This window comes from Adiantum capillus-veneris, chromosome 19 (genome assembly GCF_014529385.1).
Source record: "Adiantum capillus-veneris isolate H3 chromosome 19, ASM1452938v2, whole genome shotgun sequence".
Lineage (NCBI taxonomy): Eukaryota > Viridiplantae > Streptophyta > Polypodiopsida > Polypodiales > Pteridaceae > Adiantum > Adiantum capillus-veneris.
The window spans coordinates 1,400,160-1,412,954 of record NC_140949.1 but is presented as its reverse complement, the minus strand read 5'-3'; the positions used below and the strand labels follow the sequence as shown (position 1 = coordinate 1,412,954).

General features: G+C 45.2%; 1 protein-coding gene across 2 annotated transcripts in view; it reads left to right on the top strand.

The window, feature by feature from the left end:
- Positions 1-12,578, top strand: part of LOC147433457 (uncharacterized) — a 50,156-nt gene extending 37,578 nt beyond the window's left edge. For both annotated transcript variants that reach the window (XM_086490137.1, XM_086490136.1), the window contains 3 exons: positions 11,348-11,489; positions 11,631-11,695; positions 11,847-12,578. In XM_086490137.1, coding sequence (XP_086346263.1) covers positions 11,348-11,489; positions 11,631-11,695; positions 11,847-12,506 — 867 coding nt within the window. In that variant the 3' untranslated portion in view covers positions 12,507-12,578. The remainder of the gene's footprint in view (positions 1-11,347; positions 11,490-11,630; positions 11,696-11,846) is intronic.
- The last annotated feature ends 217 nt before the right edge of the window (positions 12,579-12,795 follow it).

The following is a 12,795-nucleotide window of genomic DNA, read 5'->3' as shown; positions in this document are numbered from 1 at the left end:
TCCAAGTCTGTTACAGTGGTATCAGAGCCTGGCCGATTTCTCTTCTACGGGAAATCCGATCCCCGAATTTTTTTTTCCGCGGCACCTATGGCTTCAGGCAATGATCAGTCGACTCCCTCTGCATCTGGAGATGTGGGCTGGGATCACAACGAAGATTCAGACAGAGAGTATGGCCCGCCTCGGCCTACTCAGGCGGAGCAAAGAGAGATGGAGCGTCGTCGATTGATTGGCGATGCAACAAAGATGATGCTCAATTTTGCCAAGGATCCTAAGATGGCAAAATATATGAACCAGACCTCTTTGAAAGAGCTACAGATGGAGTGGCAGAGAACCACAACACCACTCCCGAAATCCGCTCTCAAGAAACCTTCTGCCTCCAAGAAATATACGGAGAAGGAACTGGAGAACGTGGTTGATGCACGGATTGCTCAGCTTTTTGACACGCAAAAGAAAGCCAAAAAGCACGGCAAAAAGCAGAAGAAAGGCACTGACTTCCCGGGATATTTAGGTCGTCGGTCGACATTTGACAAGGCAAAGAAATTGAAGAAGCGCGTCAAGTTTGAAGACCTACCCAATTCTTCTTCTTCTTCTTCTGACAGTTCTAGCTCCTCGGATTCGAGCGAAGAAGACAGAAAAGGTAAAAAGCGATGCAAGAAGCAACGCTTTGGAAAGGGCAATAGAAAAGCAAAGAAGGCTAAATCTTGCCCAGAGACTGACAGTTCTACTGAGGACTCATCTACAGACAGCTCAGATTCCGATGACGGAAAGTTTTATGCGAACAAGAAGAATTTTTACAAAGCCAACCAGTATGTCTTTCTCGAAGATAAAAGCAAGAAAGTCCGAGAGTTTAAGGAAGGTGGCCACTCGATCAAGTTTGATACTTTTTCAGGATACTCGGATGCTTCGAAGGCTGTGTCTTTTTTCAGCAGTTTGACATCACTTTCGCGGGAGGACGCTATTCAGAGCACTCCAAGATTCGGAGAGCTGCCTCTTACTTTAAGGGGAATGCTCGTACTTGGTGGTCCACGCTTCTATTAAGCAAGACTGTGCCAGTTACATGGCTGAAATTCAAGAGGCTTTTTATTTCTTCTTGGTTGACTCAAGAGTTTGAGCGAGATATACGAGCTGCTTGGAACCATCTCCGGATGACCAAGAGCGATACAGTGAATTCTTATTGTGAAAGATTCTGGAGCTCTTTTCTACCTGCCTCTTCATTCAAGAAGATCTCGTTCAGAGAACATATTGAGCGGTTTACCTTGGGTCTACCTACAGAGATCCGAGATCACTGCTTGGAACAGAAGTCAGCTTCTATTCAGGAGTTGATGAGTCATGCGAAGCGGGGCTTTGCCATTCACTCTGGCAGTCTGACCTACCCCACAGATGAGGCCATGACACAACGAGCCGAACAGACTTCTGGGAATGAAAGAAGAATGAAAAAGAGCAACCCAGAGAAAAAAAAGGGATGCACGACCCAAGCTTACTCCTGAGGAGAGAGCTCGCTTCATCAGAGAGGGGAAGTGCTTTGGATGCGGGGAACATGGACATATCTCCGCAGAGTGCCCTGATAAGGCACAGAAAGAACAGAATGATAAAGACGACGACAGACCTAAGAGTTTGAGAGCAGTTGAGAAATGTGGCAAAAAAGGCAGATAGAGAAGTAGAACTGGTACCACATGGCGTGGGACTTGCACCGAATCAAATGAATGAAAGTACAAACTTTGCCGCTTTTTTTTGGGGCAAAGTGAAGGATCAGGAAGATCTTTTGAAGGAGCCAAGGCCAACTTCTTTTCACTTGGAATTGGCGGCTCGATTTGGAACTACGCCCGACAGACTGACGCCACAGGCGAAGGTAGTTCGACTGGCACCCAGATGGGATGTTGCCATTACACCGAGCATTGGCAAACTCGTTTGCAATGATAGGGGTGTTCAGGGCACGCGAGTGATGTTCTACTCGGGATCCCTTGGTACCACAAGAACTCCGCCGTGGTTGACTATCGGGCCGAGAAAGCGACTTTGATAAATGAAGGGCTTAGAGATTGTACTTGATGAACTTCAGTTTTCTTACTCATTCTTTTGGGAGAACTGAACGATGGATAAAAGTTGAAAATGTTTTGACTTGAAGAAAAGAACGCCAAGATTTTTTTTCTCCACGCTCATGCCGATTGCTTTTGAGAGGGCCTGAAGATCATACCATTGATCTGAAATCTAGAAGCACGCCACCGAATCGGCCACCTTATCGTGTGAGCCGAGTACAGAATGAAAAGATTATGAACTCAGTGAAAGACCTCTTGGAAAAGGGTCTTGTCCAGCCTAGTACTTCACCGTATTGCTCTCCAGTGTTGTTGGTTTTGAAGAAAGACGGATCTTGGAGAATGTGCATCGATTATAGCACTCTCAACGAAATCACCATCAAGAACAGATTTCCGATTCCTAGGATCGATGATATACTCGACAGGTTATAGGGATCCTCGTGCTTTAGCAGGATTGACTTGAAGAGTGGATATCATCAGATCAGGATAGCGCGAGGAGATGTCTACAAGACAGCTTTTCGGACGACTTTTGGGTTATTTGAGTTTTTGGTGATGCCTTTTGGCTTAACCAATGCTCCTGCGACATTTAACCGGATGATGGATAGGATTTTTCGAGAGTACAGGCTATTTGTTGGCACTTTCTTTGACGACATCATTGTTTTCTCGAAGAATGAGGCAGAACACAGAGATCATCTGCTTCAAGTCTTTCAGGTATTACGAGATCACACATTAGTGATTAATGCTAAGAAAAGTGATTTTTTCCTACCAGAGATACACTTTTTGGGACACATTGTGTCAACAGCAGGAGTGCAAATGAACCCGGCCAAGATAGAGACTATCCGTGATTGGCCCGATTTGAGGAATGTCCATGAAGCTAGAAGCTTCTTGGGACTTTGTTCGTACTACAGGCGGTACATACGAAAGTTTGCAGAGGTTGCTTCCCCTTTGCATACCTTGACACAGAAGGGAGTCCCTTTCTCATGGGGACCCACAGAGGTGACTGCCTTTCAGACATTGAAAGAGAAATTGACTACATGACCAGATTTGACTTTGCCGGACTTGCAGAACTCATTTGAAGTATTTTGTGATGCTTGTGGTCGTAGTCTGGGTGCGGTCTTGATGCAAGAAGGCCATGTCATTGCTTACGAGAGCCGTTTGTTCTCTAGATCGGAGATGACAACACAGATTTATGAGAAAGAGCTTTTGGCGGTTATCCATGCTCTTACTCAGTGGCGGCATTACCTACTCGGAGCGGATTTTACTGTCTTTACAGACCATCAGAGTTTGCGCTACTTCTTGTCATAGAAGCAGCTTTCGGAAAAACAGATGCGGTGGGCGAACATCTTGTCACAGTTCCACTTCCAGATTGTCCATGTGCAGGGACAGAAGAATGTGGTGGCAGATGCTTTGTCTCGGAAACCGTTGGTTCTGGCTATTTCCGCGATACATCATAGGAGCTTCGAGGATATGGTCGATCAGTATGCCGCAGATACAGATTTTGCAGATATTTTCACACGGATACGGGATGGGGAGATAGTAGCTGGATACTCCCTTCGGGAAGGCTACTTGATGAAAAAGACTATGTTGTGCGTTACACAGCCGTTGAGGGAAAAGGTTATGACTGATTGCCACTGTCCACCTTTTACGGGTCACCGCGGCATTGCTACCACCATGTAAGGGGTAGAGAGAGATTTCTTTTGGCGGAGACTGAAGAAGGATATGGAAGAGTTTGTGCGCAGTTGCTTGGTATGCCAGAAGGTCAAGTTTGACAAGCATAAAGCACATGGATTGTTACAGCCTTTACCCATACCCACCCGCGCCTGGGAAAATATTGAAATGGATTTCATTTTTTTTATCTCTCGAGAATACAGAATCATCACGATGATTTTCCGATTACGTGGCACGCCTGAGACGATTGTCTCCGATAGAGACCCCAGATTTATGAGTTTGTTTTGGAAGGCAATTTGGGAGAACATTGACACGTGGTTGCAGTTCTCGTCATCGTTCCACTTGCAGACTGACGGGCAATCTGAGATTGCCAATTCAGTGATTTTAGATTTATTGAAGTCTTGTATCTCGCATCAGAAGACTCAATGGGAAAAGAACTTACCTTTGGTGGAATTTGCCTACAATAACACGATACACTCTTCGACGGGGAAGACGCCATGTGAGATTGTTGAAACTGCTGCGAAGGTTCCATCCTTCCTGAGCACGAAAGATAAGATCTTTGAAGTGGATGAATATACGTGAGATCTGGATACGGCTTTTGCCAAGGTTCGCGAGACTTTGCAGAAGTCTCAAGAACGACAGAAAAAGGCAGCGGATCGCCATCGTCGCGACATGAAAGTGAAGGAGGATGATTGGGTGCTCTTACGTTTTGAGAAGGCACGCCTACGAAAGAACAAGGGAAAGGAGAGGCTTTTTCCAAAGCTTAGTATGCGATACTACGGCCCTTTCCAGATTACTGAAAAGATAAATGAAGTCTCCTTCCGACTGAAACTGCCAGATACTTGGAGGATTCACAATGCATTTCATGTGAATCTCTTGAAACCTTTTAAAGGTGATGTGCCTGATGATGGGAAGCCTGATGAGCAACCCGAAGTGGAAGAAAATGAGGAGATCCTTGTTCCTGAACAGATTTTAGCACATAAGGATACGAAGAATAAGGTAAAGTCCGAAGGCGGTTCTTGGTTAAGTTCAAGAATTATCCTGCACTTGATGCGAAGTGGATGGAGGAGGAGGACCTAGCAGATACTTCTCAGATTGTGAAACTTTACCTCGATGCTTTTGGTTTAGCATAGTCTACTCCAAATGGAACCCAGAATTCAGCTTGGCCGAAGATCTGGTGTAGTGGGATGCACAAGAGGGGAGTTACTCCACTCCTTTGTCAACAGATGCCTTGATTTTGATACTAAAGTCACTGATGTCTCTTTGAGCTTCAGGGATACTGAGAGCTGACAGTATTCTGCTGGATGACTTTATGAAATGGAATTCCTGATAATGATACTGATTTGTTCTTGACTTCTTGTGAGTGCAGGAACTGATAGCCGAAATGACTGCAGCATTTTGGTTTGATTGATCTCGAATAGACATGGTTGCAATAGGGGTTAGTCAATCGGACATCGATGAGGTCCCGATTGGACCTAGATGTGATTGCTATCTACATTGCCGATAAATCATGGTCTAAGATCCGAATGAATGTTGAATGTCATGTGATGTCCTGTGATGTCTGGTGATGTCCTGTGATGTGGTGTGATGTGACTATCGATTTTGTACATGTGCTAGATGTGTGTTCCTAGTACGTAGGTACTAACAGTCAGTGTCTGCTAAGACGGTTTATGGCTTTTGTCGGTTTTGCAGGCATAATCGTGGTCGATTACAATGCTTTCAAGAGGGGGGTATGTCACAAAGTGATGACGTGGCGGACAGCAGAAACCCTAATTTCTGCCAGAAACCCTAAATTCCGAAAATCGCGGAGGCGGATTATTATTATTATTATTATTTTTTTTTTGGAAAATGATGAGCGACGCAAATTTTGCTTTTGCTTTTTTTTATAAAAAAAAAGAGAAAAGACTCTCTAAGAGAGAGAGAGAACTGATGCTTTTGATTTTAAAAGCTTTTGGGGCTCTGCTTTTGGGCATCCCTTGTAACCTTTAAATTAGTGGTGAGGGCCTCACTTCTCAGAGCATCTGGACGCAGAGTCTGAGAGTGAAACCCTAACCGCTCTCTTGTACTTTGATGATTGATTAATATAAAAAGAAATACCGAAAGGGGCGCCAGTCTTTGGGGCCAATATCTCTAGGCACGGAACTCCGCCGGGTCAGTGCAAATCTATTGTGATCTGTGAATTGTTTTGAAGTGGTTATTTGGTGTTGTCGCGGTTGATTCTTGACTTGGAGTGTCCAAGTCTGTTACAGGCAGCAGGGGAGATTTCCGGGAAAAGCGTTGGCATGCTGACGTGTCACTGTACGGCAGCTCCGGATTTTGCGGCGCTAATTTAGGGTTGTTTTTGCGTCAGCTTTTTCTCTACGCAAGTGAGCTAGAGAGAGAGAGAGAGAATACTTTTTGCTTTTATTAAAAAGCTCTACAGAGATAGCTTGTAAGAGAAAAGAGTACTGCTTTATTTTTAAGCTTTTGGGGCTCTGCTTTTACCCTTGTAAACAATAAATAAGCGGTTTGGGCACACACTCTGCAAAGCATATGGTCACAGAGTCTGAGAGTGAAACCCTAACCGCTCTCTCTTGTTCTTTGAACATTGATTGATAAAGAAATACCGAAAGGGGCGCCAGTCTTTGGGGCCAATATCTCTAGGCACGGAACTCCGCCTGGCCAATGCAAATCTATTGTGAACTGTGAACTGTTTTGAAGTGGTTATTTGGTGATGTCGTGATTGATTCTTGACTTGGAGTGTCCAAGTCTGTTAAGCATCAGCATTTTCAGTTTTCAGCATTTAGATTCCGTACCGCAGCCCCCAAACCTCGCATATCTCACCTTCCCATAGCAGATCCTCGCCGCACGGTCAGATCAGCCAACGTTTGCAGATTCAGCCGGCTATTCGCAGATTTCAGCTTCTGCGTTTTCAGTGTGTCGTCGTCGCATTGTCATCATCGCCGTCGTCACCGACATAGAGTCATAATTTAGCAGATACAAGATTTGTAGATTTCAGCCCTTAGCGTTTTCAGTTTTCAGCCCGTCTTGTTGCCGTCCTCATGGTCGTTGACATCGTCGGCAAGTCCATTGCATTGTAGAGATTTGTGCAATCATTAGTAGACCGCTCTCGCCATAGAGAGTGGGGCCTTCGGAGGAGGGTTTGACAACATTCTGGTGTCGTATTTTTCTCTCTCTATCTCTCAGTCTCAGCACCTTCATTCACAATGTTTACCACTTTGTTTGTGATCATTTGCACTCTCTCACTAAAGGAACGGAAGGCTCTCCCTTCCGTAGTTAAAAGGAACCTGTGAGCACAGTTCGGAGCACTCATCTTGAGCAAAGTTCAACATTCACTTCCGCTGCACCTTACAACCGGCTTGTACTTTGATGATGCAATATAAAGAAATACCGAAAGGGGTGCCAAGGTTTGGGGCCAATACTCTCTTGGGTGGAATTCCGCCACTCTGTGTTGCGTGTCGTCTCTCTCTTTTAGTTTCAGTTGTCATTGAAGTGCTAAAAGTCTGTACAATCTGTTCTTTTCCGTTGGCACGTGCTGCCCATCTTGTGACATTTTCTCCCCCAAAAATGCACCAGAACACCTCTACAATGATCTTCTAGCTTCCTTGAAGCTTGTGGGGGTATTAGGGTCCAATCCCTAAACCTGCAAACATACACAGGAGGCTATAATTTACTGTATTGGGCTCCGTTTCGCGTGCCGGTCGCATGTGTAGCAAGCCCTCGAGCTCCCGCACCTGTAGGGCTACTTGCCCTTTACATCGGACGAGATTTCTCGTGTGAAATTTCTCCGAGTTCACTTGTACCTGCAGGGGATTGGCAATTAGCTAATCTAGTACGTGTGCAAGGGGCTCTTGCCTCGGCAAACGCGCATGAACCCACACAACTGTAGATACCGATGAAAAGTCCTCAAGTGGGGCATCACGTTTCTGATGAGAGTGGAATCACCGTGCTACATAAGACAAGGGAGAAGGCAAGCTTTCCATGAAAGCTGTAAGACCTGCACCCGTTTCGCGTGCCGGTCGCATGTGTAGCAAGCCCTCGAGCTCCCGCACCTGTAGGGCTACTTGCCCTTTGAATCGGACGAGATTTCTCGTGTGAAATTTCTCCGAGTTCACTTGTACTTGTGGGGGATTAGCAATTAGTTAATCTAGTACCTATGCAAGGGGCTTTTGCCTCGGCAAACGCGCATGAACCCACATAACTGTACATATAGATGAAAATCCCTCGAGTGGGGCATCACCTTTCTGATGAGAGTGGAATCATCGTGCTACATAAGACAAGGGAGAAGGCAAGCTTTCTATTAAAGCTGTAAGACCTGCACCCACTACTCTCACACAGTGTAATTCACAACGTGCTAAAATTCAGCTCCTCTCAATTTGGGCGCCCCTCTTCATGCAAGTTTGGCAAATTCACGTGGAGTCTCCATGTGTCGACTTTGCCTCTTTTGAGTTAATTTCCTAGTACCCACCGACTTGTAAGTGTCGCGTGGGGCCTAAATGACTTTGAACTGACCCTAGACACCCTTTTACTAGGATTTCAGTGTCGACTGACCTGACCATCTCGTGGCGACTTGCCCTTTACGGCTGCGGGTGAAACTCTCGGTTGTCGCCCGTTTCACACTGGCTACACAATGTCCGGCCATTTGTGACTTCAAAAAGAGGGTCCCAAAAATCAAATAAAAATCAAGGGAAAGAAACCAACAGCTAAGGTTAGTGGTTGCCACCGCCTCGTGTACCTTTGAGTCCAGTAACGAGGATAGAAAGAGCAAGAAGAGGAGAAAGACTGAGAGAGACAGAAAAGGCAAGTAGAGGCGATCCCACAAAAGATCTCGGAAGTTCTTGATGGTTTGGATGAGGATTCTTCCACCTCATACAGTTCGGACTTGGATGAGCCGATGTTTTCAACATAGAGGAAGCACTTTTTACAGAGCTAGCCAGTATGATTTTCTCAAGGACAAGGGCAAGAAGCCCAAGGAATTTACAGTTAAATCCGTATGTACATTTGATGTGCTAGCTTATTACCCCTCTTTCGAACACGTTGAGTTGGGGAATACATAGGTTGAAACCCAAAGGCCTCGAGGTAAAGCTGCAGTACATTCGGTGACTCTATCAGTTCACACTCTTCCCTTAATCTTTCTTTTCTTATGTGCCAAAGCCTGCTCAAGTACCAATGAATCTTCCAAGTATCAGGCAAATTTTAGCCTATAAGCAACATCGCTGATCTTGTCAAGTACTTGAAAAGGCCCATAGTAACGCATGCCGAGCTTGGGAAACAACCTTTCCTTGCCCTTCATCTTCTTTAACCTTGCCTTTTCACACCGTAAGAGTACCCAATCACCAGGTGAAAACAAGAATTCACGTCGGTGACGATCAACAGTCCTTATCTGCTTTGCCTGAGTCTTCTCCAGGGCAAGCTTGATATTCTTGTACATTTCATCCATATTTACAACATATCGATCTGCTTCAAAAATTTTGTCATTTGTGTGCAAAATGGGAGGAACCTTTTTGCCACCCTCAACAATCTCAAAGGATGCCTTGCTTGTTGACTAATGCACCGTATTGTTGTACGCATACTCAAGCATGGGTAGATATTGTTCCCACTTGCCGTTATTATTTGACACATAGCTTTTCAGCAGATCTAAGGCAATAGAATAAACCTCTTGTGAGTGTCCATCAATTTGTGGATGAAATGAGGAGGAAAACTTAAGCGTAGTGCCCATGCTTTTGAATAAGCCTCTCCAAAATAGGCTCGTCATACGAGGATCACGATCACTAACAATAGACTGTGGCATGCCATGGTACTTGAAACCATTGTACATAAACAATCGTGCCATCTAATCAGATTTTATATTCTTCCTGATAGGAATAAAATGGGCCTGCTTGCTGAACCTACAAATAATGGTCCATATACCATCATTCCTTGTCGGCCTTCTTGGAAGATCAAAGATAAAATCCATAGCAATACTTGCCCATGGCTTATCTGGAATAGTAACAACCCTGGTGCCTTTTGCCTGTCAAACTTGACCTTTTGGCAAGCACGCATGCTTGCACAAAGGCATCTACATCTCTCCTCAAAGTAGACCAATAAAAGAATGTCTCGACCCCTTTCAGAGTCTCGGGAAAGCCTTGGGATGCGTGTACAGGGTTTTGGGCACCCAACAGTGGGAAAACAGAGAATTACAGCACGCTGAAATTCTGTTACAGCTTGTCAGAAAGCTTCTAAATTGCGAGGGAATCTGTCCTAGACAAGTACTTTTGACCTAGAGGGGTTTTGGTGTCGTTATGCTGCCGAAAGTGGGTCGGAAACCTGCAATTTCAGCCCTCGCCAGGTTTGGACAGCTTTGCGAGACTTTGAATTAAGTGATTGGATCGTCTATTTTCTATTCAATAAAAAAGGTCTAGAGAGAGGTGATACCCAAAATGCTGCTCGCTGTGCTCCCAGTTAGAGGGTCGTTCGCTTTCGCATTTGCTGATGAATTGTTCGGTGGTTGATGATCCTAGGGGGCGTTGGCTAAACTGATTCAACTCCACCTTCAATGCAATCGACCCTTCGTTGGACCCTGAAGAAAGGACCATTATCCTCCTTGGTGGGGAGGCTCGCGGGAAGCGGATGCCCTTCTGGGTACGCCGTGATCCGCACTCGAGGGATGGAACCGCAGGGCACGTGCCTGTGGCGCAGTTCCTCGGTGAAGTTGTACCCCGGTACTTGGGTGCTCTGCATAGGCGGATGGGGAGATAATGCTTCCCTTCGTATGCTGTTATTTTTGAATCCGATCCCTTCCGAGGGAAATGACGTAATTCTCTCGAAGCGAAGCCAAATGAGCTACAAGAGCGCCCAAGTGCCTTTCCCCTCCGAGGGGGTCAACTTCACCTAAAAGGAATTGGGAGGTGCGAAAGGGAGACATCACCACCTTCAACGGACGCCACTTGTGAGCCGATGCCCTTCCAAGCAGGTATGGCATTTCCTAGGGGAAAACCGTCGGGTTACAAAGGTAGTTTAGTGAGGTGAGCGATAAGTTACCTGGAGGAGGCAACTCCAAAGGGAAGACCGAAGCAAGTCCTGCAGTACCTGGGCCTCTGAACATAGGTACTTGGTCGCTGTCACGCCCATATCAAGTTAGCGAAATGGGTCTCTCAAGGGAATGGGTCATGGCCCTAAGAGTGTAGATAACTCTGGCCTCTCGTAGTCCAGAGGAAACTAGTGACAAAAGCGTATGCCTTAGGATTTTGGGTGCATAGTCCTGGTCGTTCTTCTTGTACGCTTTTCCGGTGTATGAGGAGAGCGGCCGGGAGTGCCCTACCCGACTCCTAAAACTGGTTCAATTTGCTCAATGACCACATGACATATCTCCAACAGTATTCTGCTTCGTATCTGTTGTGACTCTCTCTAAACCTTCTTCATATCATTTATTGGACTCCACCTTTTTGAACATACCGAGCGACAAGTTTTCTCAACAGGCATTTATGGCATTTTTGTGCAAGTGGAGACTGTTAAATAACATTAGTGTTTCTTTGATTGCCTCTTTACCATCATGGTGTGCAGTTACAGACTTGCGTTTGATGTCAATGTTGAGATTAGTAAGAGAACAAACCATTTTGGCTTGTGGCCAGTACTCGCCTCACAAAACTGATATTGAGAAATTTGTGTAGCGAGGAACATCTGCGTCATGTGCGACACAAAGTACTCCATCAGTCAATGCGGGTGAAATGGAGGCATTTCCTGATAGTGACATGAATGGAAGTGCAAGTGCAAGCTCCTGTGTCATAAAAAGACCATGGTTAACAAAATTAAGTAAGGCAAGGTTTTCCCCAAGTCTTTTCCTGTTTTTTAAAAATAAATTAATATTATAAAAGCATGAGCTTGCTTAGGATTTTGAACAGTTGGCGTAACTTGTATTTGCGTGCTCACAACTTGCCTCTGTTTAACTTTCAGTGCTTGGTTTATCCGGGTATGAGAAGCCCTGGCTGGTTCCCTGGACATCATTTACAATATTTCAGGTGGTCACAAGAAAAGCTAAGTTGCTATTTGCTGCATGAGCAGGAGTTTGTTAGACCATGTGCAAGTTGTGCATTGAAACTATTGCTGCAAAAAGAGTGCCAAAGACATAGCTGCAACTTTTTGGTTTGATGGCCAATCCGTGCTTTGTAGGTTATGTTCCTGTGGTTCTGTACCTTTTGGCTAGTTGGGTCATGGATAATACCCTTTGCAGCCCACTATGCTGGGTGCAGCAAAGATACTTTGACATATCGGGGCCAAGCGCTTTACAGCTTAATTACGGACATTGCAGAAGGAACAGTTGGACTTGGTATCCTTCACAGATGCTTAGCTCGGTTTAAGCCACTTCCAAGAAACTGGTTTCCTTTCAGCTGGCGAGGACAATGGTACATTGATGTACTGCTTGGATGCCTAACGTTTCCAGTGGTCAATAGGTTGTCTCAGCTAAATCTAGAATTGCTTCCCTTCCCATCACCATTCACAGCCTCTTATGAGCAGTCAATCATGGCTCGTGACCCAATTGCATCAGTGCTGTATGCGATTGTAGTATCAGTATGCTGTCCTATTTGGGAAGAAGTTATATTCCGTGGTTTTCTTCTTCCTTCTTTGACACGGTATTTGCCAATGTGGGCATCGATATTTGTCAGTGCAATTGTTTTTGGCTTGGCTCATTTCAATGTACAGCGCATGCTACCCCTCACCTTCTTAGGTCTCGTGATGGGCATTATGTTTGTAAGATCCCGGAACTTGCTCTCATCAATGCTTCTACACAGCTTGTGGAACGGATTTGTTTTTATGGGATTATTAAGATAGGTGACATTGTATTCAAAATGTATTAGCTCATTGTTTCTTTCATGAAATATTTTGCAACACCATTTAATTACTTACACAACACCATTTAATTGCTTGTACCATTGTGACGTGAAAAACTTATGCCTGAGTTAAAAGAGCGAGGGAGGGAGCAAGGGTATCGCTTGTTTTCTTGGTGCCTGGGCTTGCTGTTGCGACTTGGAACAAAGTTAAAGCTGTCATGTCACCCTACTATCTGGTTTTGTATGGCCATGTTGTTGCTAGTCTATCAGAAGCTTTGGAAGTTAAAGTG